Below are 27,752 nucleotides of genomic sequence, written 5' to 3'. Positions count from 1 at the left end.
GAGACTCTAATATGCTTCTTCTTAACATTTTGTATCAAGTTGTGAACAACCATATGCCTGGAAATTCTTTGAAGGCTTCAGTTTTGCTTTGAAAAGTCCAGCAAGTTTTGCATTCAATTCCATAATATATGTGATTATTTCCATGTAATTTTTTTATTTATTAGCAAATTTACTTAATTTTTCTTGAAACGTTTTAAAGTAAAATTCTAAAGTAAAATGCTAAGAAAGATGGTCCATGTTTATCTTGTGGCCTTAACAATCCCTAAAACACAGCCTCCTTCACCTCTTGCGGGACATATAGCAAGGCATGATAGAGATGTCTTGGCTTAGGCTGGGATCATGTGGGATAACCAGTAAATGTTGTATGAATCAGGGGGTAGAGAGTGTGAGGTTTTAAAAAATATTTTCAGCATGGAGATAAGTTACCTAACACTGGGGCATGTTTCCATCACGTTCTTAGCTGCAACAAAGCTAATTTAACTCTGGATAACTTAAACAGAAGAGGAGGCTGTTGAACAGATACTGGGTAGCTTGCAGAATTGCTACAACAGATGCTTCACTTGCCCTCATGACACTGCTGGCCCCCATCCTGGACGCTGTGCTGTCTCTGTTGCTATAACCTGAACAAATCCTCTTGGTTGCTGCTTATTTGTACCACTAGCTTCTGATGTGTGGTCTGCAAAGGATACATCTGATTAGCCAAGCCTTGATCACATGTTCATGCCTACGCCAGTTATCCCCATTACCTTCCCACTCCCATGTATTCCACATCCTTGTCTAGCCTTCTCATGCCCCAGGGGCTAATCTCCATGGACTGCTCCACCCAGGCTCCCTTGCTCTTGGGTTTCCATTTGGTTGGAGCAATGGGAGGTACCAGTAGGAGATTGGAGGATGAGAGAAGAGAGGAGCCAGGGTATTTCTGTCCCTACTTACTCCCTTCTAACTCAGGGCAGCTTTTCTGGCAGTACCTGCTTCTTTCCAAGATTTCAGCTCCTGTTGAGTGGTCCTCTTCTAGGGCTCCAAACTCACAAGCCTTGAGTAACACCGTTTTCTCACCTTGCCTCTTCCAGGTATGGGTACTATTGTTAGTCTCTGAATGCCTTGACATCCTTTATTGGTTCCCTTAATCCTGCCCACTTCTGTATGAATAGCCCTTTGTTACCTTCTCTTCAGAATCCCATCTCAATGAATCTGTCCTCTGTTTCCCATGGGCATACTGACTGAATTAATGCCTTAGCTGCAAAGAAAGTCAGGAAAATAAGAATCTGGCATTTCAGCTCCTAGGTAGGAGGCAGGCTCTGCTTCTCAACAAGGCTCATGGAGTGGGAAATTTCGTAAACTTAGGAAAAGGACAAAGATGTACCCTATCACCACTTCTGTTCAACATTGTGGTAGAGGTCCTCACTATTTCAATAAGGCAAGAAAAAGAAATAAAATATGTACATATTGGAAATGAACCAGTAAAGCCATCTTGATTCACAGATGTCATGATTGTATACATAGACAATCCCAATGAATCTACAAACTATTAAAATTAAAAACTGAATTTAGCAATTATCAGTATATGCAAGGTTGATAGACAAAATGCTAATTGTATTTCTAGTTATAGCAACAAACAATTGGATGGTGAGATTTTTAAAATGCTATTTATTGATAGGAAATATAAAATGGTGCTGCTGCTATGGAAAACAGTATACAGGTTCCTCAAAAAAATCAAAGTTAGAATTACCATATGACCCAGCAATCCCATTTCTGGGTATATATTCACAAGAATTGAAAACAGGATCTCAAAAAGATACTTGCATATCCATGTTCATTGCAGCATTATTTACAATAGCCAAGAGGTGGAAGCAACCATAATTTCCATTGATGGATGAATGGATAAAGAAAATGTGGCATAGACATACAATGGACTATTATCTGGCATTAAAAATTAAGAAAATCTGCCTGGCGCAGTGGCTCACGCCTGTAATCCCAGTACTTTGGGAGGCTGGGGGGGGGCAGATTGCTTGAGGTCAGGAGTTTGAGACCAGCATGGCCAACATGGTGAAGCCCCATCTCTACTAAAAATACAAAAACTTAACCAGGCATGGTGGTGCATTCCTATAGTCCTAGCTACTCAGGAGGCTAAGGCAGGAGAATCGCTTGAACCCAGGAGGCGGAGGTTGCAGTGAGCTGAGATCGTACCACTGCACTCTAGCCTGGGTGACAGAGCAAGACTCTATTTCAAAAAAAAAAAAAGAAGTAGAAGAAAATCCTGCTGTCATACATTACAACATGGATTAACCTTGAGGACATTATGCTAAGTGAAATGAGTCAGTCACAGAAAGACAAATACTTCATAACCCTACTTATGCAAGGTATCTAAAATAGAGCCATAGAAACAGAAAGTAGAATGGTTACCAGGAATGAGAGGAGGAGAAGAGATGGAGAACTACTGTTCAGTGGGTATAGAGTTTCAGTTATGCAAGATTAAAAAGTTCTAGAGATCCATTTCACAGCAATATGCATATAGTTATCCAACTGCACTATACACTTAAAATGGCTAAGATAGTAAATATTATGTTATATATTTCGTACCATAATAAAAAATTGTATTTGCAGTAGCATTGAATAAATCCAATAAAAGATGTGCAAGATCTCTACACTGGAAACTGTAAACCATTGATGAGAGAAATTAAAAGATTTTTGAAACTTACTACAGGGTTATGATAATTAAGACAGTATGATACTGGCTCAAGGAGAGACAAATAGACCAATCAATAAAACAGAATAAAGAATTCAGAAAAAGACTCACAGATTTATGGTCACAAGATTTACAACAAAGAATCTACCACAATTAAGTGCGGAAAACGTGGTCTTTTTAATAAGTAGTACTGGAGTCATTGATACCCAAATGGCAAACAAATGAGCTGCATCTTCTACCTCACAACATATGCAAAAATTAATTTAGGTGGATTTTAGACATATGTGAGAGATAAAACAAGTATCTGGGAGAAAACAAAGAATATCTTTATAATCTTGGGAGTATTGCAAAAAGTATTTAAACAGAACAGAAAAAACACTGACCATAAGTGGAGGAAGTGATGGCTACATTGGACTATGTGAAAATAATAGCTTTCTTTCATCAAAAGTCATCATGTAGAAAGTAAACAGTCAATCTGAGGACTAGAAGAAGCTATGAATCACACATCCGGTAAGGAAACCAATTTTCTTAAAAGGATGAAAGAGCTAAACAAGGTACTTTTTGAAAGAGAATACCCAGGTGGCCAACAATCACGTGAAAAGGTCCTTTACATAATTATTTATCAGAGAAATGTGAATTAAAACCATGATGAGATAGCATTACCCATCCACTAGAATGGCTAATGTGAAAAGGACTGATAAAATCAAGTGTGGCAGAGATGGGGAGCAACCGGAATTCCAAGCAGCACATTGCTGATGGAAGTGTCAATTTGTTCAGTCACTTTAGAAAACTATGTGACAGTGTCTGCTTAAAAACCTAAACATATGCCTACTCTGTGATCCAGCAATTCCCCTATTAGATATTTGCCTGAAGGAAATGAAATCTATGTGCACTAAAAATGCTCTACAGGAGTGTTCACAAATGCAATAGAATACAACGCGAATTAAGAAAGAGCCCAGTGACACCAGCCCATAACACAGGTCAGTCTCACAGACATTACATTGAATGAAAGGCGTAAAAAACTGGAGTGCACACTATTTGATCCTATTTATACAAAGTCCGTATAAAACTAACTTATGGTGATAGAAATCAGAATAGTAGTTAGCTTGTGGGGTGGGGTGGGAGAGTCAGTATTTACTAGGAAGAGGCATAAGGGAATTTTTCGGGGGAGGTGATGGAGATTTTCTATTTATTTTTTTTTGAGGAGTTCTCACTCTGTCCCCCAGGCTCTGCTCACAGCAGCCTCCGCCTCCCAGGCCTAAGCGATTCTTTCATTTCAGCCTCCCATGTCGTTGGGACTATGGGCACACACAATGAAACCAGCTAATTTTTTTGTATTTTTGGTAGAGACAGGGTTTCACCATGTTGCCTAAGCTGATCTTGAACTCCTGAGCTCAAGTTACCTGCCCACCTTGGCCTCCCAGAGTGCTGGGGTTACCGGCCTGGCCAGTTTTCTATATTTTGATCTAAGTGGTATCAATGTGTAAAAATTCTTCGTCTGTCCTTCCTCCCTCCCTCCTTCTTTTTTTCTTTTCTTTTCTTTCTTTCTTTTTATTTTTTTTGAGATAGGGTCTCATTTTGTCACCTAGGCTGGAGTTTAGTGGTGCAATCACAACTCACTGTAACCTTGAACTCCTGGGCTCAAGTGATCCTCCTATCTTAACCTCCCAAGTAGCTAGGACTACAGGCATATGCCACTACACCTGGCTAAAAAAAAAGTTATTTTTTTGAGATAATGTCTCATTATATTTCCCAGGCGTATCTCAAACTCCTAGCCTCAAGTGATCCTCCTGCCTGAGCTCCCAAAGCGCTAGCCTGTATTCTTAACATGTATGTGCTTTAGTGTACAAAAAAAAGTGTACTTCAATTTTATAAAATGGGAAGGAAACTCAGAGATCAGGTTAAAAAAAAAGATGAATGTCCATCTAGTTTATACAAACGGTAATCTTTGTTTTGGTAGAAGGCATGAAGAAAGCGGTAGGGTTATTTGGTGAATTGTGGCACAGCGCAGGCTCACTGAGGTCCCCTCTGAGTGACCTCTGTCCTGTGCCACCAGATGTGATGCAGATTCCTGGCTGTTGGGGAGGATTTCCAGGCATGACCAAGCCTCTGCAGCTGCTTCCATCATACAGTTTTGCTCAAGTCAAGTGCAGACATTTCTGTAGGTTGTCAGAGGCCCCTAGAGAAGCCCCACCTTCCACCTTGAGGCATCCTTGGGTACAGGCCCCAGCTGGACAAGGTCAGCAGGCTTGGCCCTGGGTGTGACTCTAGACTAGAGCTATTCAAAGGATGGTCCGGGCCTGGAGCCTGTCTACACACTGGTGCTGACCTAGGATAATTTAGTACAAAAATGGAGAGCAATTTTGAGAAACTTTTTGTGGCAATTCTAATGAGTAATCTTATGTCTATTAAATTTGTCACAATTAGTGGGACTTGAATGTTGTATATCTTTTTTCCATTTCATTTCTAATATGTTTTCATTGCATTTACAAAAACATTGAACTGTGATGAATTGGAAATGTCTAAGAAGAGAAACTGGTCCTTCTTCACAGGTAGTCTTTGGCCCAGCAAAGGTGTGTCCTAAAAGAACCTGCAGAAGAGCTTGGGTGGGGCCTGTCATAAGTCAGGGGCTGCTGCTGCCTGCACTTGGCAATTTTTAGAGACATGGAGCAAAACAGCCTAATTGTAGTTTCCATAGTTACCAGCCACCACTGAGGAGAACGTGAGCAGATCTTAAAGGGAAAAGCCGTGCACGGGTAGAAGTCAGGAAGCAGGGAGGGAGGGGAGGAAGAGCCGGGTCCCAGAGAGGTTCTGGGCTAGAGGGCAGCTTCTACTCACATAGCTGCAGTCCTAGTGGTTGTCTCTATCCCGGGGCAGAGGTCCTTAGGCTGCAGTAATGGCACATCACCATGGTAGCCTCCCATGAAGGGCACCTAGCAGGCTGAGAAGGGGCCTTCGGCACAGTTGGTAGGATGATTACCATTCAGATGTCCCACTCTCTGGCCCCATTCCAGTGTGAGCTCCAAGAATTTTCACTTGTTTCTCTTTCCGTGAAACCCCTGACTATGGGCCTCCACCCAAAGGAAAGCTAGGGAAAACGAAAAAATGGCAGGAAAGTGTCTGTACCAGCCCTACCACCATTGATGCTCAAGCTTGGGACTTGGATGTCCCCAGCAAGCCTGTGTGTCTCTGTCATCTATTGAGGCCAACGCTGTGGACCACCCAGCTGCCTCACATATCACTCATTGGCTCTCTCCTTCATGCTTTAACCAACAAATACTTCTGCTTGGGGCTAGATAATACAGGAGAGCCCAACCAGGCAACATCCCCACAATCGTGGAGCTTATTATATTCCAGTGCGAGAGACTGACATTAAAAGTGTACACAGAAGCTGTAATGTCAGGTAATAAACATTATGTTCCATTGGCCTCAGGGTGGTGTGTTGGGCCAGGCGGGGCCTTGTTGAGGGTGACCACAGTCACACATGGTCTTTGGCATGTGAAGGGCAGAAATATGGCCACAGCAAGGAGCTTGGGCTTGGCAATGCGGCTCACAGGGTCTGCAGAGAGCACCCCACAAGTGGAGCCCGGCAAATGCTTGTCAACTAATGATGCAGAAATCAAAGCTGTGTAAATCCCTCTTGGCTCATATCTGCATGTCCCAGAACCCCCAGAGAGGCCCTCCATATCCACTTGGTTTCAGGCATGACTTGGGTTTCCACAGCCATCTCAAAAGGGGTGTGATGGGTGAATCCATTGGGGGGCCCACCCTGGGGTTCAGCCACTGGATGACGCTGTTGCAGCTCTTTAGCTCCGAAGAAGAAAACTAGAGGCCAGGAGAAAGAAAGATGCTGCTTTATGAAAATATTTGGATTATGCGAAATAAGAAGCAGTCCCATCTCAGAATTATAGGCTCATAAATCACTCTGAGGAGAAAACGGGCTCTGGGACCGGGGAGACTTGGGACATGAGTTTACGATCTCTCCAGAAGCCCGTGATGGAATTACAGCCTCATAACTCACTGGGGCCTGCTCTTTCCTCCAGCCTGGCCTCAGCTGTCAGGCAGGGCCCCCAGGGGAGGCCAATCTGGGTGACAGCAATGAGAGGCTGACCTGGCAGAGGCCTCAGGGGAGCTGAAGGGAGGCCGAGGCAATGTTTTTGAGCTAGGTATGGGCAGCCAGGCCTCCGTGTTAGGGATTCTGTGAGGCTTGTCAGAGTGACAAGGAGCTGAGGCTGAAGAGGTGAGCTGAGCTGCTGGATAGAAGGCTTGTGTGAGTGTCCCATTCCACGGGATGCTGTGGAACCGCACAGCAAGGACACACACTGGACCCCTCCTGGGTGGGGTGGGGTAGCATGAAGACGCCCTGCTACCACTTCCTTGTCAGGGCCATGTCTCTAGTTTGCCACTGTACAAAATGGTGACCGCCAACCTCTCCTCAGGGAGCTGACAGATACTCTTGAGGCCTCAGAAGAGCTCACAGCCTGAGGGCAAATGGTTCGCTGAAGGAGCTGGGGTCTTCCTGCAGGTGGGGAAGATATGCCTATGGCCAGAGGAGAAGTTTGTTACCAATATGCCCACCTCCCCGCTGGCCCTAGCGGTGGCCTCCGGCATGTCCAGGATGAAGAAAAGGCCCCAGGAAGTGGGTTCTAATGGCAAGTCAGTGAGGCACTGTAAAAGGGCTGCCTTTTGCGCCACTGCACTCCAGCCTGGGGGACAGAACGAGACTCCGCCTCAAAAAAGAAAAAAAAACAAAGCTGCCTTTCCTGAGGAGCGCTGACTGAGTCGGGCATGGTGCACTTTATCATGCTGAATCCCCACAACTTGTCACAAATTATTTCCACTTCATAGATGAGGGGAGTGAGGCAAAGTGATCAAAATCAACTTCTCTCCAGCCACACACACATGCTAAGTACTGTACTGGAGACTTAAATCCAGATCCCTCTGTATCTGCAGTGCATCCCACAAGCATGGCTGCCTGGTGCCCCATCCTGTGCACAGCAGTCCCTAAATCTGCTGGCTGAATCCCTCAATTTCTATTCTTCTCTCCCTGCTGTAGCTTGCAGTTGCAACCCAATGCCTACCCCTAGTCATTTTCTCTACAATGTCCTTTGCTATTGTCAGAGGTGTTTGAACCAGAGCAACTCCATCTTGAATACGGGCTGGGTGAAATGGGGCTGAGACCTATCAGGCTGCATTCCAAGACAGTTAAGGCATTCTAAGTCACAGGATGAGATAGGAGGTCAGCACAAAATACAGGTCATAAAGATCCTGCTGATAAAACAGATTGCAGTAAAGAAGTCGGCTAAACCCCATTAAAACCAAGGTGGCCACAAGGGTGACCTCTGGTTGTCCTCACTGCTACACTCCCATCAGCACCATGACAGTGTACAAATGCCATGGCAACATCAGGAAGTTACCCTATATGGTCTAAAAGGGGGAGGCATGAATAATCCACCCCTTGTTTAGCATATCGTCAAGAAATAACCATAAAAGTAGGCAACCAGCAGCCCTCAGGGCTGCTCTATGGAGTAGCCATTCTTTATTCTTTTACTTTCCTAATAAACTTGCTTTCCCTTTAGGGATTTGCCCTGAATTCTTTCTTGCACAAGATCCAAGAACCCTATCTTGGGGTGTGGATTGGGACCCCTTTCCAGTAACACTATGATGATAATCCATCCATCAGTAAAAGAGAGAGAGAGAAATAGAGAGAGAGACAGTAAAAGACAGAGAGACTGATGGATGGACTTGTTTATTGTTTGTCATAGTTCAGCACAATCATTAAGAGCGTAGGTTTTGGAATCAGAGAAACCTGGGCTTACATCCCCGCTCTATGATCTCTATTACTTTCCATTTGTGGAACTGGAGTTCAATTATTATTTTAAGTCTCAGTGTATTTATCTATAAAATGGGTACAATAATGATAACTGTAGACTAGAACTGGATCCTGAGAATTGAATGCAAGTAATGTATGTGAGTGACACAGACATCATCTCTCTGAGGAAATCCTTTTGTGTCCTGGGAGGTGATGACTCTTGGACAAGGGGTAACTGGAAATCAGGGTTTACAATCTCACCCAACATTTGTATTGTCTTCTTTATCTCTTCCAAGTGTCTTATCAACATCCCATTTTCTAAGGGACCTAATTTTTTTTTTAATTGATAGACTACAGCAGACTAAGATCACTTAGGAAAAACTTGCCTTCAGTATCAGCTTGATTTTATTACATGCTCTTCTTTACATACCTGGTCTTGTGGCCCAGTGCTATAAAGAAAACAATGGTCAATGACATTTGGTTGGACAGGCCTATCCATTTATAGCTTTGGAACATAGGTGATGAAGGGGCTGCAGAGATAAATGAGTAATAAGCTGAACTTTTGCAAGGGAGGGAGGGTCTCTAAAAGCTCTCCTAAGGTTCAAATACTGATGGCCTGAAGCTGTTGATCTTATCTAGTTCAGGAGATGTTTCTCCATAAGGTAAATCATGATCCACTGCATGAATTCCTATGCAATGAATATTGTAGACAGAACTGATGACCCTGAAAAACTGGAAATGTTAACCCTGTTCCTAGATGGACTAGGTGTCATCCTGCCAAGAGACAGAGAAGGAGATTCTAAGTCAAGTAAAAGCTCATTAAGTGCAGATATTTCCCTACTTTATGCATGGAGACCTTGAATCATAGTTAGACCAGTCCTGATATTTGCAGAGCTGCAGAGGGTGAGGGTATGAATGGAGGCCTAGACATCAAATGCTTATATTTAAATAAACTTTGTTCCATCCTTGTACCTTGGCAAATATACCTTCAAAGCAATAAAATTAGTGGGGCAGGGGGAGTGAAATCTACACCTTATATGTGACTGAAAGTTGGTAAAAATATAAATAACTGAATTTCATAATTATTACACCCCTGCGCGAGTTTTGTTAATGGGCTGACATGTTTGAATGAGTAATAAAGACATACACAGTTCATGTAAAACTTGAGCATTCATCTAATTACTGTGTATCCAGCATTGAGTTCAGAATAAAAGAAATAGAAGACCTGGTCTATTTCTGAGTTAAGGAGACAGGACATAAAAAGGTGAAATTATTACGGGATAAAATTATCACATACGTATCAGCATTGATTCTATTAAAATAAAGTGCTGAGTGGTGCATTACAGGCAATGAAAGGCTAAGGCCACCCAAGATAAGGTGCTAATTGGATGGCACAGCCGAGAAAGGCAGACAGTGCTGGGAAAGGTTAAATAGTATCACGTCCCACCCCAGAAGTCATGTGTGAATTTGATGAGTCACAGAACCAATGGGCTTGTCCAGCCCTCACCAACATCCACGAGTCTGGGTCACCTTGACATCCTTTACTTATCTCCCACATGTCATAACTTTCAAGGTGGAACAAAAACTTGGCTTTGTTGTGAATAATGGAAAGGAGGAGAAAAGGCAATCACTGTAGCCGGTGATGAAAGTAGTGGAAAAATGAGGAGGTAGAAGAAAAGAACTGAGGACTCTTACCAAAAAAAAAAAAAAAAAAAAAAAGTTTTTGAAATGACTTTAATCTTACTGATCTAGAATGAAGGGTTTTAAAGGATTACATATTGTGTTGTAGACTTCCCTTGCACTCGGTCACATACATACCCTCTGGACCCGCCTTCCACCCCAGCTGTTGCCACAGCAACCAGGTGGCATGCACATGGAGCCTGATAGTGTCTGCTTCAGGGACACTGCACTCTCCTTACCTCTTGCCCCAGGGCTCCTCTGCTCCTACCATGGAGGGCGGGGGTGCCTGGGAGAAACCACTCAGTTTTTCCAACTCACTTGCAAACTTAGAAGTGTTAGGAATCAACAGCCCAGGGAAGCTTTCTGCAGTGGGGAGTGGGAGCCAGTGGATGGTTTCTGAGATGCATTCTACATTACTAGAAGGTACGAGAGGGGTCAGAGTCCCGGCCCCCACAGTGAGACCCAGCTTGAAAATATCCCCTAGAACTGGCTTGTCCTCACTTCCCTACCTTCCACTCCTCTTGCTCAGGACCACTTCCCAAAATAAGCCCCCTGCTCACAAACCCTTGTCTCACCTCTGCTTTTAGGGGGAAATCAGGCTCTTATAATTTTTAGTTATCTATTTTTGTACTTTTTTGGAAAGCTATGTTCTATTTACATGTGTATTTCAAGACTTGGGCAGTTGAGAAATTCTTGTACCTACTTTACTCGTTCTTTTACAAAACATTTATAGGGCAACTACTATGTGCTTGGTGTTGTCCCATGAGCAAGGGTTAAAGAGATCACATGTGGAGTTTTCGGAAGCCTGCTACACAATAGTAAAAGCTACCATCTGTCACAAACTTACAGGGTGGCAGGACCTGCTCTAAGTGCTTTGTAATCCTTGCCTCACTTCATCCTCACAAGAACTGTATGAGGATATCCTCAGCAGCCCTGCATTATTATTCTCATCTTTACAGGTGAGGAAGCCATGATTTAGAGACAGCTGGGAACTCCAGGTAAAAACTGGACAGAGAAGGGCAGAGTCTGAACCAGGCCATGGTCTTCACCATCACACTATGTAGACAGTATATTCCAGATACAAAAGGGGGGTGGAGAACGGGTCCTAGGAGTAGAAGTCCTAACTGTCTGCACAGGGGGGCTGCTCACACAGCTCTGAGTCAGTGGCATCTCCAGCCTGCGTTGCCCACAGAAATTCACAAAACAGCAGGCAAACCAAAGCAGAAGGAAGGATTGGCAGGGTACTGTGGAGTTGGGGTAGTTCAGCACAGCCAATGACCTTTTAGTTAAGGAAACAGGATGTTTCCTATGGTGAGGGATGTGATCCTAATGAATCAGGGGGAGCACACATCCCTACTGACCTGCCAGCCACCTCTCCCAGGGCCTCTGTTTCTTTCTACCCCAAGCCCTGACTCTGCATTGCTGGAGTTTGGAGAGACTTAAACAGGTAATGAGCAGGAACTTGGAAGGTGAGTGATACAGTGGCTGGTCTGGTCTGGACTTGGATGTGGAGCAGGGATAAGAAGGACCCCTCTTCTGCGTGTATGTGCATGAGGAGCATGACTTCCTCCTCTCCTGCATCTTAGAGGGATCATCAGGCCTTCATTAGAATCAGCCAGCATCCTTCTAGGCATCACCAGAAGCTGTCGTTTATGGCTTTCGAAGGCAGCTGCCATCTTGATCAAGGACCAGTGCTGAGAATATGGTCTGTATCCCCTAAGGATGGGTTCTCTGTTTTCCTGGTAAATTGATCATTGATCAAAACCAAGGCATATAGAAAACTATAGGTTATATTTTTAAACAACCGTGGTTGTATTCATTCCTAGATAATAAATTGTTTCTCCTAGGGCACTGTGGGATGTTAATGCCATGACTTTCACTTGGGCCTGAAAACTCTTCACCACAGCAGGTGGTGTGGGAACCAGGCAGCACACGCCTGGCACAGAGTTGGCAAAAGGCAGGTCCTTTCTCTCACCCTCCAAATCCTCCCCATTTCTCGCCTCGATACTTCCCCTCCTTCCACTTCCTTCTTTCCTAACTCTGTAGATTTGCACTGCCTTTTTCCACCTCTCCTCCTCTTTAGTCTTCCCTTTCTTCCCTAATCTGACCCAAAGCTAGTTCAGGAAAATTAGGACCTTCCACAAAATGCTTCATATTGAGTGTAAATAGTCAACAGTGTCCTTTTTAAAGAAGGCTTTAGGTCAAAAGAATACGTCTCCGTAGGTGAAATGTGAGATTTCATACATTCATTATGAACTGAGGGGCCACCTATTAGGTTAAATCCCTTATACCCTATAGCAGTCAAGATAGTCTTGGCTATGCAACAGTAACAAACAGCCTCGTACCTTAGTGACTTAAAGCAGCAAAGTTTTATTTTTTACTCATACTACACAACCATGCTATCATCCAGTGGCTTTGCTCTGTGCTGTCATTGTCCTCACTCTGTGATTCAGGCTGCTGCTCTCTGGAGCATTACAAGTGACCACACCACTAGCACTCATATTCCATTGGCCCAAACCAAGTTGCTGGGTCACCTGAACTTTATTGGGGTGGGAAACTGTACTCCTTCAAGAAGGGGAAATAGCTATTGTTGAACTGTGATATAACCTACCAGATATTCCTATGCCTGGGTCTAACCTCCTCTGACTGGGCCCTACCTCCTCTGCCTGGGTCCAGCGTCATTTATGAGCCTTGGCTCATAAATGGATACCCTCAGCAGCCCTGCAGGCTCTGGCTCAGTGTTCAAGGTAGGAGTTCTGCTAAGAGAAAAGTGAGGCAGGTTTAGAGAAAGTGATGGTGCAGAAGTGACCTGCATCTGCCTGCATTTACTCTGCTCAGTTAGGAGCAGCTCTACTAATCCAGGGAGAGATTTTGACTACGACACCATCTCTCTTTACCTGTAAAAGATAGCCACTAGCTGCAACTCAAGGAATTAGTTTTCTAAAGATAAACCATTTATAGGAGAGGGCGAGCGGCCTGATTTTGAAGGTAATGGAGTCACAGTTGGGAGACTACCCAGTGGCCAACTTTGTAGCTGACTGCTTTCACTGAGTCTTGCTTTCTGTCCCTCTCCCTCCATTCATAGTTGATTGAGCAATCTCTCTGAGTGGGTCACTGTGCTAAGCTGGGGTAATTTCAAATTCAACTGAGATGTGGTCTCTGCCTTTAAGGATCTCACAGTCAGCTGGGCACGGTGGCTCATGCCTATAATCCCAGCACTTTGAGAGGGCGAGGGAGAGTAATCACTTGAGGTCAGGAGTTCAAGACCAGCCTGGTCAACATGGCGAAATCCCATCTCTACTAAAAAAAAAAAAAAAAAAAAAAAAAAAAAAAAAAAAAATAGCTTGGCCTGGTGGCACACACCTGTAATCCCAGCTACCTGGGAGGCTGAGGTACGAGAACTGCTTGAACCCAGGAGGTGGAGGTTGCAGTGAGCCGAGATCATGCCACTGCACTCCAACTAGGCAATAAAGCAGGACTGTGTCTTGGGGGAAAAAAAATCAAAGATCTCTAGTCTAATGACCACAAAAAGTAAACGATTTCATAAGGTGTTAGATATTTACTTATTTTGCAATGGGTAAATTAGGCATTATTCTAAATTTGTTATTAAAGCTCCAGGATGGGCCCACTCTTCTTTGTACAGTTTCTGTTTTGTTTTGTTTTGTTTTGTTTTGTTTTGTGAGATGGAGTCTTGCTCTGTCCCCCTGGCTGGAGTGCAGTGGTTCAATCTTGGCTCACTGCAACCTCTGCCTCCTGGGTTCAAGTGATTCTCCTGCCTCAGCCTCCTGAGTAGCTGGGATTACAGGTGCCTACCACCACGCCAGGCTAATTTTTGTATTTTTAGTAGAGATGGGGTTTTACTATGTTGGCCAGGCTGGTCTCGAACTCCTCACCTTAAGTGATCTACCCACCTTAGCCTCTCAAAGTGTTGAGATTACAGGCATGAGCCACCATGCTCGGCCTGTAGAGTATCATTTGTATGACTAATAATAACACTGCATGCATGTATGAGCCTTCATAGCACATGGGGTCTTTTTCATTTCAGTTGTCTAAATCGACCTGCCCCAATCTTCTGGGCTTTGTAGTATAAGTAGAACCATCTTTATTTTGTGGCTAAGTAAACAAAATACAAGAGAAGCAGCCTGCTCAAGGTCATGGTGGTTGGTTCTGACAAAGTTTGAGCTCAGATAGGTAAGGGAATCTGAGGCCCTGGTGGAAACTTTGTTGTTCAGTTTCAATGTGCACCTTCAGAGTGACATCACTGTCCCCACTCAATCTGAGTCTTTATTTAGGAGAAGGGAAGAACATCTCCTTCCTGTTCCTGAACTATACTTTCCTTGTAAGCCTGATCTACTAAGAAGAAAAAAAAAAAAAAAAAAAAAAAAAAAAAAAACAAAAAACTACCACTCTGGTTGATTTCAATCCATTTGGTTTGTTCTAGGTCTTGAGGGACCTCGGTTTTCCCTCACAGGTGCCCCGTCCATTCGACAGTCACTCCATGCTGTACATCGTCCTGTGGCCGGCCATGCTGATGGTGCCTCCAGAGGCCGTGGATTCTCCATCTCAGACTGAGGGATGCTCTCTCCTCAGGAGCTCCCTCGTATCTCAGAAGAAATCGCCTCTGGAAGGTGGGACAGTGCTGAGAGCAAGGCCAGGAAGGACCCTTGTGGACATTCCCCAGGCCACTTCCTGACCCTTCTCTCTGTGCCCTCCAGGGGTCCCATCCTGGGTGAACTCTTCCCCATGCACATCTCAGGGTGTGAAGGCTGGAGGAGCTTATGGGTGGGTGGGTGGGTGGGGGCAGCAGGGAGGCAGAAGAGTGGAATTTGCCTGAAGTTTCATCAGCATTTGTGTCCTAGCATCTGCCTCACCCCTCCCTGTTGTCCCCACCCCACACTCCTCCTTCCTTTCTTGCTTCCCTCTTGAGTCTTCCCCTTTCGATGTTTCTGCCTCCTGTTCTTTATCCTGCTTCTCTCCTGATTTGCTTCTCTCATGGCTTTCCCTTTGAATAAGAAGGATGCTGGAATATTCATGGAGTCATTCAGCCCACTGTCCTCCACCTGCTGACCCGAGGCTTAAAACGTGGACAGATCTGCCCAAGGTGGCCAGGTGAGCCAACAGCAGAACCTGCAGAGGTCCTGGTTCCTGGGCCAGGGCTCTCTGTGTCATGCCAGTGGCACTGGCTCCCCACCCCCCACCTCTGAGCAGCGTGGGCCTTAGATGGGCGTGCAAGGCAGGTAGCGGCATGGGCTCCTTCCCTCTGGCCCTCCTCACTGCCACTCTTTTCATTCTTTCTCCCTAACCCACTCTACCCCAGGAACACAGTTGGATTCAAGATCTTCACTCTCCATCAACATACCAGGGGAAGTAAGCTGATGGAATCATTGGTCACAAAGGTGTCGCTTGCCAGGAAGACCTGAAGCAGAGATGGCAATGCTTGTGTCATCCCCAGAGCTAACTCTAATGGGCAAGTAGCAAGTTCCTGGAGGGCTGCGTTGAGAGGGATTCTGGGACTGACTGGGCTGCGTAGGAAAGCATTGTCTCCTAACAGCACTGACTAGTAACATGTTTACTGTCCCTGGCTTGAAGTGTTGCCACCTCGGGATGGCTGCTTTGCAACTGAGAACAGAGTCTTAAGTAGAAGGACGCATCTCTGGCGGTTGAGTTTAGATGTCACACAACTGCAGAGAGAAGGTGCCAGACATGTGTCTGCATGCTGGAAGCTGTTGCCATCTTATAGCCAGCCTTCTCCCCCAGCCCCTCCCAGCCAGTCACATAGAGAAGGACCCAAAATCCCAAACTGCATTTTTATTATTTTTTAATAAACTTTATTCTATATTACAAATAAGTTTTTTTTTGTTCTGAACTGCAAAATAGGAATGCCTTATATTTACATACACAGGTATACAATTAATTATAACAAAGGTACAGAAGCTTGCCTTTACCAAGTTACAACTGGGCTCCAATTTAAATAGCATAGGTTTCCTTTTTAAAAACTTTTTTAAATCTTTTTTTTAATATCTTACTAGGATACTCTTCTTTAAAAATCAAAACCAGAAGACCCTCTTCTTAGAGATCTCATCCACATATATTTGAGGCTCATTTTAACACTGTTGTCTAAAGATATGTTTTGCTTTGTTCTAACAAAGGGCCAGCGTTCGAGGTGGGAGCTTTAGTTTGAAACAGAAGTGGGATGGGACTGGAAGGGGGTGACTGGAACAGAGATAACCTGCTCTAACTCCTTCAGCGGCTTCTCTATGTGACTCAGACTCCTGCCGGTTCCTTAAATCACCCATCCATCCTGTTTCTTCCCTTCTCCTCTAGCATTTGAAGCTCAACTCTGGGTCATCTGGCCAGGCTAAAACCCCTGCATCACCCCCACATGTCGGCTCACTGAGCCATTGTCTGTTGCGGTACCCTGGAGTTGCTAGTTGCTACGGTAACTCGGCAGGACCCTGCTGGAAGAGGTGGACTGGCCCCTACATGCTAAAGTGGGGAGGAGGGCAGCAGCATCCAATCCTTCCTTCCCACCTCGGGGCCTGGGGGCCTTGTTCCTGCTCAAAGCAGCCAACACACGACTAAGCAAAGACGGCATGTCTCAAGGACACCAGGCCAAGGTAGGGAGTGGTGAGGGGAGGGCCGTCCGTTCTAAAACACAAAATCATTGGTTTCCAAATGGAAACAAGATTATTTGAGGTAAGCTAGCTTTTCATTTTAAAGAACAGAAGGTCTAGCAAGCCAACAAGCTAACGAGAACGTTGGGGAGGGAGAGGGAAGGAGGCGAGAAGATGAGCAGGTGTATCCCATCTTCATCCTGTGCCTGGATTGCGACTGACCTCTGTGCACGAAAGCATTCCTTAGTCCTGTTTGGTGAAGTGGTCTCAGTTTCTTAAGTGCCCTTTGGGTTGCTCTTTAACTGTATCCTCTGTTTTAAATTCTACTCTTGTAAGGGAGCCCTTCCAAAATGTGCTTGAGTCAAAAGATCAAAGATACTAACAAAGGAAGTTCTAATTCCACATAAAGAAATTGGTGGAAGATGAGCTGCATAGACCAAGTCTACTTACTTTTGCAATCCTGGCAGAGGGAAAACTTGGGTCTTCCCATGACCCATCCCTAACAGAGCCTCCCTAAAGTCTGAGGAAAGCTAATAAGAGATGTATAGGATTCAGCAGTACCAGGGGCAGCCCAGAGAGCCAAGCATAGACATCAAAGGGGGTGAGGTTCCCCCAACCCAGGATTTTCAGCCTACCTCACTACCTCTGCCAATACAAACAGAAAGTTCTTTTTGTATATGAAGGATTTTGTTTCGTTTTGTTTAACTTTGCTTTGCTTTGCTTTCTGGTAGTCACCAGTCTACTCAAGGAATTTAATTGGGATCCTAATGAGTATGTATTTCTTTTACAACCCAAAAAATTCTATGTATTTTTACAACTTGGATACTCCCTCTAATAAAAAAATAATTTTATGGGGGAGCAAAAATTTATAGTATTAAAAAACCTCTCTCTTGCATGTCTGAAACTTTTACTACAGTGGATTACCTTCCAAATGAGAGGAGTGGTCATTTAGGTTTCCTGTCGAGAGCATGCCACCCTCAGCACCATGAGGAGAGGTTTGCAGAGTGTCCCAGCCTCTCTCGAGAGCTGTGTCAGTGTTACCTGGGGCTGTGTCTCAGTCCCCCGTTCTATAAAACAAGGCTCTTGTTTCCTATACAGAGAATGCCTGTAGGGTGAGGTGGCGGGAGGAGGGAGGAGAAAGACTCCATCTGTCAAATGTGTGGGGAAGCACCAGGAATAGCAGCAGCCATGCGAGATGCCACCCCTAGCATTGTCCTCATCCAGGGAATGTCCTGACCCATTTTTTTTTTTTCCTTTAGTGTGGGAGGCTCTTCCTGTCCTCTGAGGTTCTCCTCATCCCCTTGTAAGTCATGGGTTTTGCTCCCACCAACCAAGTAATTTGGACTTAACATCCATAGCAGGGCTCCCTTCTTACTCTCAAACTCTTAAAATATACAAACAAAAACCAAACAACTCCAAAATCCTAAATAAATGGCCCACAGTTTTGTTTTTTAACGGAAGAGGCTGAGGGGTCAAGTCCTCCCAGTCACCTGTCCTGAGAGCTGGCAGGAAGAGGGGAAGAGGCCCTTGATGTAGACGAGGACCAGGAGGGATGGCTAGGGGAATTTGGGGCGTGGGGAGAAGCCAGGGCACTGAGCTGCCTGGGGTGGGTCTTCTCTGGGGGTCGGCTGAGCTCCTGGAGGTGAGTCATTTACAGAAAGACCCCTTGATGGCCTTGAAGAGTTGGCTGGGGCTGCTCACTGGGTTCACTGTTCCTGGAAGGAGCAGGGGAAGTTCCTGGAGAGGAGCACCTCTGGGCCTTGTGCCTGCAGAGCACCTTCCTACCTGTGTCTGTCTTTACCTCACTGCTCAGCTGTCTGTGAGGTGGGAGGTTTGTCCTTGATTGATAATACTGGCCCTACGCTCGGTTAAGTATTTGACTTCACATTACTGTGTCCCCTTGGTCCTGGGAAAGATGACAGATGGAAATTGAGCTTTTCTTTTTAGGTCACAGAGGGTGGTGCTGAGACCTGGGCTCATCACAGCATCGTTCACAGCTCTGGAAACAGTGGTGAGGATGCCTCTTGCAGTGGAAGTAGATGCCTCTTTCATTTGGGAAGTCATTACTTGTGGATCCTCAGATGGGGACCCATAGGGCCTTGACCAGATGAGGGAGCCCCCACAGCCAGGAAGGCAGCTTTGGGTGGGGTGGGAAGGGGCTGGGGCAGTCACAGACGGCTGGGCTGAGAGGTCTGAGCAGCTCCTGTACTAAGTGGATAAATGGCCCTGGGACAGAGGCTATGCGTGTAGGAGAGACAGGGTGGAATGGGGAGGGACAGAGAGGATGCTCGTGGCAGGAGGAGCACAGGCAGAAGCCAGACATGCAACGGGAGACACGGGTACCAGGGACCTGGTTGCGTGGGGGAGGAGGAGATGCTGGGCCAGTACGTTAACCTTCATTCCTGGTGGGCGCAGGTAGCTGGGCCTGAGGGGACCAGGTCAGAGACCTTTCCTGTGGGTAACTCCTGCTTTTTTTTTTTTTTTTTTTTTTTTTTTTTTTTGAGACGGAGTCTCGCTCTGTAGCCCAGGCTGGAGTGCAGTGGCCGGATCTCAGCTCACTGCAAGCTCCGCCTCCCGGGTTCACGCCATTCTCCGGCCTCAGCCTCCCGAGTAGCTGGGACTACAGGCGCCCGCCACCTCACCCGGCTAGTTTTTTGTATTTCTTAGTAGAGACGGGGTTTCACCGTGTTAGCCAGGATGGTCTCGATCTCCTGACCTCGTGATCCACCCGTCTCGGCCTCCCAAAGTGCTGGGATTACAGGCTTGAGCCACCGCGCCCGGCCTTGGGAACAGTCCTGGACAGTCTGCCTCAAACTTTCGGATTTATTTAAAATGACTTCTCTTTCACCCGTAGCTCCTTGCAAGCACCCAAGCTCACTTACCAGGCTGTGGGTGCACAAGGGGGCGGCTCTAGGGGCTGACTTTGGGTGCGGGGGTCATGCTGCCATTGGAACATACCTTGGCCTGTGGGACACTTGGGTTATCCTCTGTCCCCAAATTTAAAACCATATTGAAAGAAGGCAAGAAAATATTTTCCTGAGGAAGTAACTGGCACGATGGCCGCCTTCACTTAGTGGCACTATTATTTGCAGCTACCAAGAACTGTCAGGCTCTCTCCTTATGGGGAAGGACAAAGAATGGGCAAAAGCTACATCTGGGGGACTCGTGCCCAGGAGAAATGACCAGCCTACAGCTCTCTTTGTCTTCCTCTACTTGTTCCTTAAAATTTAGGACCCCACAAAGCCCCCTCTTTCCCTGCTACCTTAAGCCCTTCTCTCTCCAACATGCAAAATCCCCACCTAAACTTTGTCAGTGATTTTGATGACTCAGTCTGGTACCTTTTTCCCTGGAAGGGTACAGGGGGTGAGGTGGAGGGAAAGGTGAGGGAGATGGCCTTTTCTCGCCTTCTCTCTGCCCAAGACTCAACAAATTAACTGCCTAGAGGGAGGCCGTGAGGGGGCCTCCATTCCACAGGACCAAGTTGGCCCAATTCCTTTCTCTGGGAGCCTGCAAGCCACCTGGGCAGCCCCTGGATATTTGCTCTGCCATGCGGGGGAGGAAGATCCCTGGGGGAGTTTGGAAAATAGGTTGGGGTGGGGGGGGGCAAGGACAGCTTTTTGACAATGTTGCCTGTCTGCTTTTAAACATATCATATGTGCACAAGAATCCAAATGGAAGAAATGGAAAACAAACAGCAAAAGAAAACATAACATTTTTATAAGCAAGATGGGCTGTGGCTCTGGATACCTGGCTCGGATTTCTCAGTCCCCAAGCAGGCCACGGGGACTGCAGCAAACAGAGCCACAGAAACAACCCACCCACCAATTAAAGTCAAACCGGCCCCAAACCCCTCCCCAGGAGAAATGGGGACAGCCAGAAAACTTGTCTGTCCTTGTCTCCTCTTTCTTCCTAACCTTTCTATTTCTCTGAGGTGTTTGAAGGTTTTCTTATAACAAAAACATGGAAAAAAATAAAGTCCTGTACCGTGAAAGTAACAATAACAATAATCATCCGGTAAAAAATAAAAGCTTCAGCAGAACTGTTATGAGTGTCTTTTTTTTTTCTGCTTGTTCAATTTTTTTCTCAACTGTGCAAAAAAAAAAATCAAAACACACTCACTCATACACACGTTCACACACGCAGCTTCCATCCAGCAAATCTGTGTTAAATATGTTCGTGTCTCTTTCCTCCCCAACCCTTCATATGTGCAAAAATATTTTAGTGACCGAGGTACTTCCTCAGACCGTCTTCCACATGCACCCTTTCTGGCCTTCCAGGTCCCGTAACTTCTTGGGAGGGAATAAAATGATCAAGGATAGAAAAATCCAAGCTTCTCCACCTGGTACTGCACTTGCCAAAACCTTTGGTTATTTTTTCTTCCTCTTCCAATGCATTGTTTCCCATTTTCCTCTTCCCGTTAGGTTGCTCATGTGTCTTTTCCACCATCTGTCCTTTGCGATGTCACATGATGCCCTGTGCCAAGGTCCAGGCCTCGGCAGGTGACCACCCTGATTTCCTATGGACAAGTGACCTCTCCTTCCACCCGCCAGTTCTCAGCATAGAAAGCAAGGGTTGAAATGTCCTGAAGCTGCAGGATGAATGGATGAGCAAGGGGAAAGAGAAGGGGAACACCAAAAATCCTCCTACAAAGGACAAGGAATCCTTTTGCGCTTTCTGCCTACACCTGGGGCAGACACACACACGCATGCACATGCGCTCACACACATGTGCACATATTCATATCCAAAGGGGCAAGTGTTCATAAAAGTACCAGATGCTCCATGGACTTTGCTGGAGATGGTGTGGTTTCTTCCCAAGTGGGGCTCATTCTGAGAGGGTGACAAGGAACGATGTCTGATGTTTGGGGAGTGAAGGCAAGACTGTGAATCCTTCTCCTTAACCTCACCTAAGATGATGTTTCTCCTTGTCTCCCATAGTGGTGAACAACTCCAGAGCAGAGGTGCCAACAGAGACTCCTGCTTAGGGTGGGAGACCGGACCAGACAGCACCTAAGGTCTCCTTAGGATGAAAGGTTCCTAAAACCCTCCATTAGACCATTTCTCCCCATATCCTCTAGCTTACCTAGTATCCATTTCTAGGCACACATTTGCCCACCTGGCTAAAATCGTGCATCTGTAGATGTAAGAACAGATGGGGAGATGGATGCCAAGGCCGAGGTCATTTGTATGTCCCTCTTCTCAATTCCAGCCAGGCCCATCAGCTCAATTCTTTGTCCCTCCCAGACCTGACAAGCTGGAGGCTGAGGTTGGCTGGCATTTTGGGTGGTCTCTGTGAGGCTGTGCTTAAGTCTGTTTCTTTCAAGGATGACTGCTGAAGAGATGAGGAAGGAGAATGATGAAAGAGACAGCTGAGATGTTGATGAAATCATTCCCAAAGAGGTCTGGACAGCCCAGTGACAAAGTCATCTGCATAGCAATGGCACCAGATTCTGCAGAGGGAACAGGGACTAGGCTGTTGGCCCCAGCCGTCTATGGAGTTCTCAGGAAGGATGGTGGGGATGGAGCCATGGAGATGGCTGGAGGTAGAATCTCCTAGATGCACTCTGCATTTCACGTTGACCCTTGATGAAGGGTGACAAAGGAGGGTGGAGATAGATGCTTTCTCTTGACAGCACTCAGGGCTCTGGTAATGGACTAGACCTATGATTATGATCGTGACACATTTGAATTTGGGGGTAAATGGAAAACAACAAATTCTGCTTCCAGGGTAGATGCAACTCTCCTTTTCTTCCCCACTGTGTTACATTTCTGCTGCTAGGATTCAGATGAAAAGGTTAGGAGCATCTCCATGGTGGAATGTAACTGCTATTCTTTCTCCTGCCTGGCTTTCTACTGGCGGGGGAGCAGGCGGGGCAGGCAGGTCCCTCTTTAGAGACCTGGAAGAGGACAGGAAGCCTCTGGACCCCATCCCAGCGGGGGAGAGGGAGCCTCAAGGAGCACCTCCCAGCTGCTCACACATGTCCTGCTCCAGCTACATGCAGGAGGTGTGGCTTTTCTCCTCACAGCTGCAAAGCAATCAGACCACTGGCTGAACCACTGGAGATGGAACTGTGGGAACGGAGAGCCAGGCGATGTCTTCCCAGTGAAGATAACACTGAACTACTTCCTTGCCTCTTCTCTAGGCCAAGGCTCAGATCGAAGCGGCGGCTGCCAAAGTGGAAGGCGAAGTAGCAGCACAGATACGTCCGCTGTCCTTGGCTCCTCATCCTGCTGCTGACATGCACAGGGTCAGGAGCAGCTGGGGGAGAGAGGCCCCTCTGACATCTTCTGGTCAGTTCCCTTGCCATGGGCCTGGCCATTCTTGGACTTACTGAGGGTCAGTGGCTTGGTCCAATTGTGTTGGCAGAGCAACTGGAAGAGAAGAGATCCAGGAAGGAGGGAGAAACAGAAAGAGGCAGAAAAAGAGAGAGCGAGAAAGAAACAGCGCTGCTCAGGGGATGCTGCTGATGCCAGTCGGAACTTGCACTTGGTAAAGATGATAATCTAGACTGAGGCACGGCTTGGTGTGTCCCCCTCCAGGGCGGCCCTGGAAGGACGGTTCTCAGCTGTCTAAGCTCATGAGGGTTATGACTTGTTCTAGTTTGTAGGCCAGTTTCTGCTTCCCACACTGGTCGTCGTGGTCCAGAGGTCCAAGGATCTGCGGAAGGGCCAAGAACGGGGAGGTTACTTGTTCGTCTGTATAGGTCTGTGTTCTCAGGAGGCACAAAGATGGTGTGGATGTGGTCAGAAGCCCAGGAAGCCACAGGCACGTGCAGGGGCACACTGGACACTGCTGGGTAGGAGGAGGCCCGGGCAGCACGGGTGGGAAGGTGTGGCAGGCACAGCATGTGGGCATCAGCATGGCAGTGCGCACAGGATGCCGGCACACATGGTCATGTCTGAATGACTGTGCATTCTACTGGCTACAAAAGATGGTAGACAGGGGGCAGAAACTCTGCTGGAGACGCCTGTGCCGAGTTTCTGCAGTTACCTGCAGGTTAGACAGCAGCTAGTTCCACATCCCATGGAGATGTGTAGTGCTCAGCATGGAGCCGGAATGTGATTTCATGGATGTTAAGACATCCCACCCTTCCTCCCACAGAAATAAAAATCCTCCCCATCAGCTCCCTGGGGCCCCAGATTCTACATTTAGAAAGTCATTTGTTTTCACTTTGCCTGTTAAAAAACAAATATCACTAGAAGAGTAAGACTACAAGCTTTCCTGGCCATTAACACCTAATGGATAATGTCTACCAAAGCCTTTTCTGAGGGCAGGCAGTTAGCAGAGGACAATGACAGCCAACAATTGTGGCCCATAATGAAAAATGTGTTAGAATTTTACTCAGACTCAGGAGATGAGGGATTGAGTAAAGGCTCTGCCAGTTTCTAGCTGGGTGATCTGAGGCCAAACAGGTAACCTATCTGAACACTCAACGTCCTCAACTGTTAATGTAGGAATGACTAATCCACCTCCAGGGGACAGGATGTCAGATAATATCTGTGAGCACCCTCAACACAAGGCCTGCCCTGCCAGAGGCACTAGACAATTGGGTGGAACCTACTGATGTTGCTGTTTGAGGGGGCAGGGATAAGAAGGGAGGTAAGGGGATGAGAAGGAGGCTGAAGGCTCAAGGGAGGCACCCAGGGCTTTGGATTTCATGACCCAGTTAATGTTTCTTTAATTGGGGAGGCAAGATAGAGCTGGCCAAAAACTGTCATTTGTACACACCATCATTTCATAAAGATGGGTTATTTAAACACCAAGGTAGACAGTTGTACTTGCAGACTAACAGAATCCTTTCTGAGATGAGACAGTTGGAAGCTTACACTGGTGCACACTACAGCATCCTTATTACGTTGCATTGCCACAGACAGGGGAAAACTCTGTCCCAGACCAGTACTCAGCTGCAGACTGCCATCAGGGTCCCTCCCCTAACAGAGCCAGCACTGGCTTTCCCATGACTTAAGGGCTACGGAATTAGGCTGTTCATGGCCTGCAGGACTCCAGGCCCTGGGCCTGCTGGGTCTGCTTCTTTAACCAGGGGTTCCTGGACTCTCCCTTAAGTAATGAGGATGGGAGGAGAGAGAGAACTCAGGGCACGAGCTTCAGCTTCTCTTACTACCCTCCACTCAGAGAAGGTGGCTATGCTGCTGCTCAGATGCAGGGAATTTGGATTCCAAGGATGGCCAGGCCCAGGGCAAGAGAGCTGACTAGAAGCCCAGGAAGACAGGCCTCCTCTTACCCAGCAGTGCTGTGTATGCCCCTGAACGTGCCTGTGTCTTCCTGGGCTGCTCCCTTCCTGGGCTTCCTGTGCTGACAAGAAGATGTCTGAGGGTCCTCTCTCTCCAAGCTGCTCCTGACCCCATGCATAGCCAAGAAAACTCCCATAGCACCATGGCACTGGCCAGAAAGAAGGCCTTGTCTATAGTGGCAATGACCCCAGGTGGGATTTTCCAGTGAGGGAACACAACAATGAAAAACACATTATATTTCTCCTGTTCTGTTCTGTTCTGTTCTGTTCTATTCTATTCTATTCTATTCTATTCTATTCTGTTCTGTTCTGTTCTATTCTATTCTATTCTATTCTATTCTATTCTATTCTATTCTATTCTATTCCATCCTGTTCTCTTCTATTCTATTCCATTCTGTTTTGACTCACTTCTGTTTCATTTCTAGTCTATTCTGTTCCTATTCGAGTCTGCACCATATCATACCATACCATGCCATTCCATATAGCCTGCCCATAGGAGTGGGGAGGTGCCTGTTTAAAGAGAGTTAGATCACAGAGAGATGTGGAAAACATAAAAAAGAAGAAATACTGGAGAGAAAATAAGAATTAAAAAAGACAATATAAAAGAAATAGGTACTTATTTATATATCTAAGAAGCACAGGGATGAATGCAGAATTTATGGGTTGGAGGGTTTCTAGCATTCCAGCCTTTGGAATACAGCCCCAAGTCCTCAGTGGTGGTTCCCCCAGCAGAGGTGGAGGTGTCTGTGGCGATGTTCTCTTACATGGAGGCCCGCAGGGTTGTCTTCATTCTCTGCCCCCTTCCATCCCAGTGGGCCTGGAGCAGGGCAAAGCTTACCTCTTCGCTGTATTTGCCCACATAGGAGAAGATCTCTGAGAGTGCACTCATGGTGTTGAACTCATTCATGTGCATCCGGGACTGCTCAGCCAGGTATGCGTTCATGTCTTGGTCGCTGATGGCTGGCATCTTCCCTATGTCAGAGTAATACCTGCGGAGGGATGGAAGTAGGGAGAAGCTGGAGTCATGCATTCGGAGTAGAGGAGAGATGGATGCTCCCAGCACCGTGTCTGGGGCCATGAGCTCAGCGTGCACTCCAGGTAGTGGGTACCTGCACTGTGACCACCTGGGGACCACTGTGGTCTCTCTCTCATCTGGGTTGCTGGGTCCAAACCAGGAAGAGCCCTCTACAGCTCTGGATGCACAAGGCATAGAGGGAAGGGATTTGGGGAGTGGCCAAGACATTGTCTAAGGGCAGACAGGAGAGGAACCGAGAGCCAGAGGGGCCCAACCTCAGGCATGCTCTTTGCTCTCAGCTACCACACAGAGAGGTCTAGGCCGTCTTGAGTTTCTCTAACACCCCTTCCACAGATGCAAGGGATCTCCTCCAGCAGGGCCCGAAGGCTCTTCCAAGCGGTTGCTCTTCTCTGATGTCCTCCGCTCTCGGGGGGCTCAATGGGAGGAGGCAGCGCTGAGGCTGCTAGGGGAGAGACTGGCAGAAGGCAATCAGTCACTGTCACTTGCAGCTGTGCACTGCTGTCAACTGGTTAATTAGATGCCAGCATTTACATTTTTAATTTCTGCAATTTGACATTTTATGCACCAAACCCCAACTCCCCCGCCAGAGGGGAGTTGTGCAGTTTCTTAATGAGGAACTGAAAGGCCTCAGTGCCCCCAAAGACAGCCACTTCTCACCCTCTCCTATGCACTTTTGGGCTTGTGGACTGCATAAAAGAGAAGAGGTAACTACAATGACGGGGGGCATCATAAACCTCAAAGCCCTGTGGTGGCCCGGCTCAGCCTAGCCCAATCCAGCCCATGCCAAGTTCCTGTGGCTGCCATGCTGTAGAAAGTAAACCTAAAACCTAGGATCAGAGGGGATGGGGGAGGACAGTCTCCAGGGCAGGGATTAGGGTGCATCAAGCAAGGCACCTAGGCACCAAGTTTAAGGAAAGACACTCACCCTCAGGGTTGCACAAGCAGTGGCGACAGTGGCAGACCCTGGGAGTTCTCAGAACTCGAATCTTGGTCAGAGGCTCTGGGACAGTCTCCCCCTGAACCCCAGCCCTATCCTTCACTTCTCCAACCCGGACCCCATCAGGCTTGTGCTGTTTCCCTGACCTCCAACTGTTCCCATCAGTGCCCAGGAGGTGGGTGAAGACTGGCAGAGATGGTTTTCCTGTACTGTCCCAGTCATCAGCTCAAGGGCCTGCAATGGAATGACAGCTCAATTTGCCCCACAGCATCCCTGGGCTAGTGAGGGCTGGAATGGCTTCCCTGCTCTGAGTGGTACTGGGATTGCAGATCTGTTGTTCTGTCTGAAAAATGGGGAGGCAGAGGGAAGATGACAGCTGTGCTCCCTGGCAGGGGAAGGGGCTGGTCAGAAGGGACTGCCCTGGCCACATACCGGACATTTTGCCAACTGCTTTGTTGAACTGGCAGCATTTTGGCTGGGCAGGAGCCTGAGACAGGCAACAAGGCCAAGGGTGTAGTAACATGGCCTTTCTCAGAGCAGCCTGGCTACTCAGACAGGCTGCCCTGCCCCCATCTCATTTGGATTTCCATCCTTCACATCTTCTTCCATTCCCCGCCCCTCTTCCACCTTCAGAACCCCCAAGGCCCAGTACCCCTTCCTGTTTCATTTTGCTTTCTTTGCTCCATCCCCAGAAGAGCCTGTTCTCTTCAAGGCCTATCACCTGCCACAAAACACA

At 46.9% G+C, this 27,752-nt stretch overlaps 3 protein-coding genes across 3 annotated transcripts in view; 1 reads left to right on the top strand and 2 right to left on the bottom strand.

The window, feature by feature from the left end:
- The window catches only part of PODXL (podocalyxin like), a 1,065,326-nt gene that overhangs the window by 608,915 nt on the left and 428,659 nt on the right, over positions 1-27,752 (bottom strand). The gene's annotated exons all lie outside the window — the stretch shown is intronic.
- The window catches only part of LOC126950803 (basic proline-rich protein-like), a gene marked incomplete at its 3' end in the record, with an annotated part of 538,772 nt that overhangs the window by 85,214 nt on the left and 425,806 nt on the right, over positions 1-27,752 (top strand). The window lies entirely within an intron of this gene.
- Positions 15,980-27,752, bottom strand: part of PLXNA4 (plexin A4) — a 450,027-nt gene continuing 438,254 nt past the window's right edge. Inside the window, exons 31-32 of the mRNA XM_050782490.1 lie at positions 25,882-26,032; positions 15,980-23,449 (exon numbers count right to left, since the gene is read on the bottom strand). Coding sequence (XP_050638447.1) covers positions 23,354-23,449; positions 25,882-26,032 — 247 coding nt within the window. The 3' untranslated portion in view covers positions 15,980-23,353. The remainder of the gene's footprint in view (positions 23,450-25,881; positions 26,033-27,752) is intronic.

The sequence above is a fragment of the Macaca thibetana genome, chromosome 3 (assembly GCF_024542745.1).
Source record: "Macaca thibetana thibetana isolate TM-01 chromosome 3, ASM2454274v1, whole genome shotgun sequence".
In the NCBI taxonomy this organism is placed as follows: domain Eukaryota; kingdom Metazoa; phylum Chordata; class Mammalia; order Primates; family Cercopithecidae; genus Macaca; species Macaca thibetana.
This window is presented reverse-complemented; position numbering and strand designations above follow the sequence as displayed.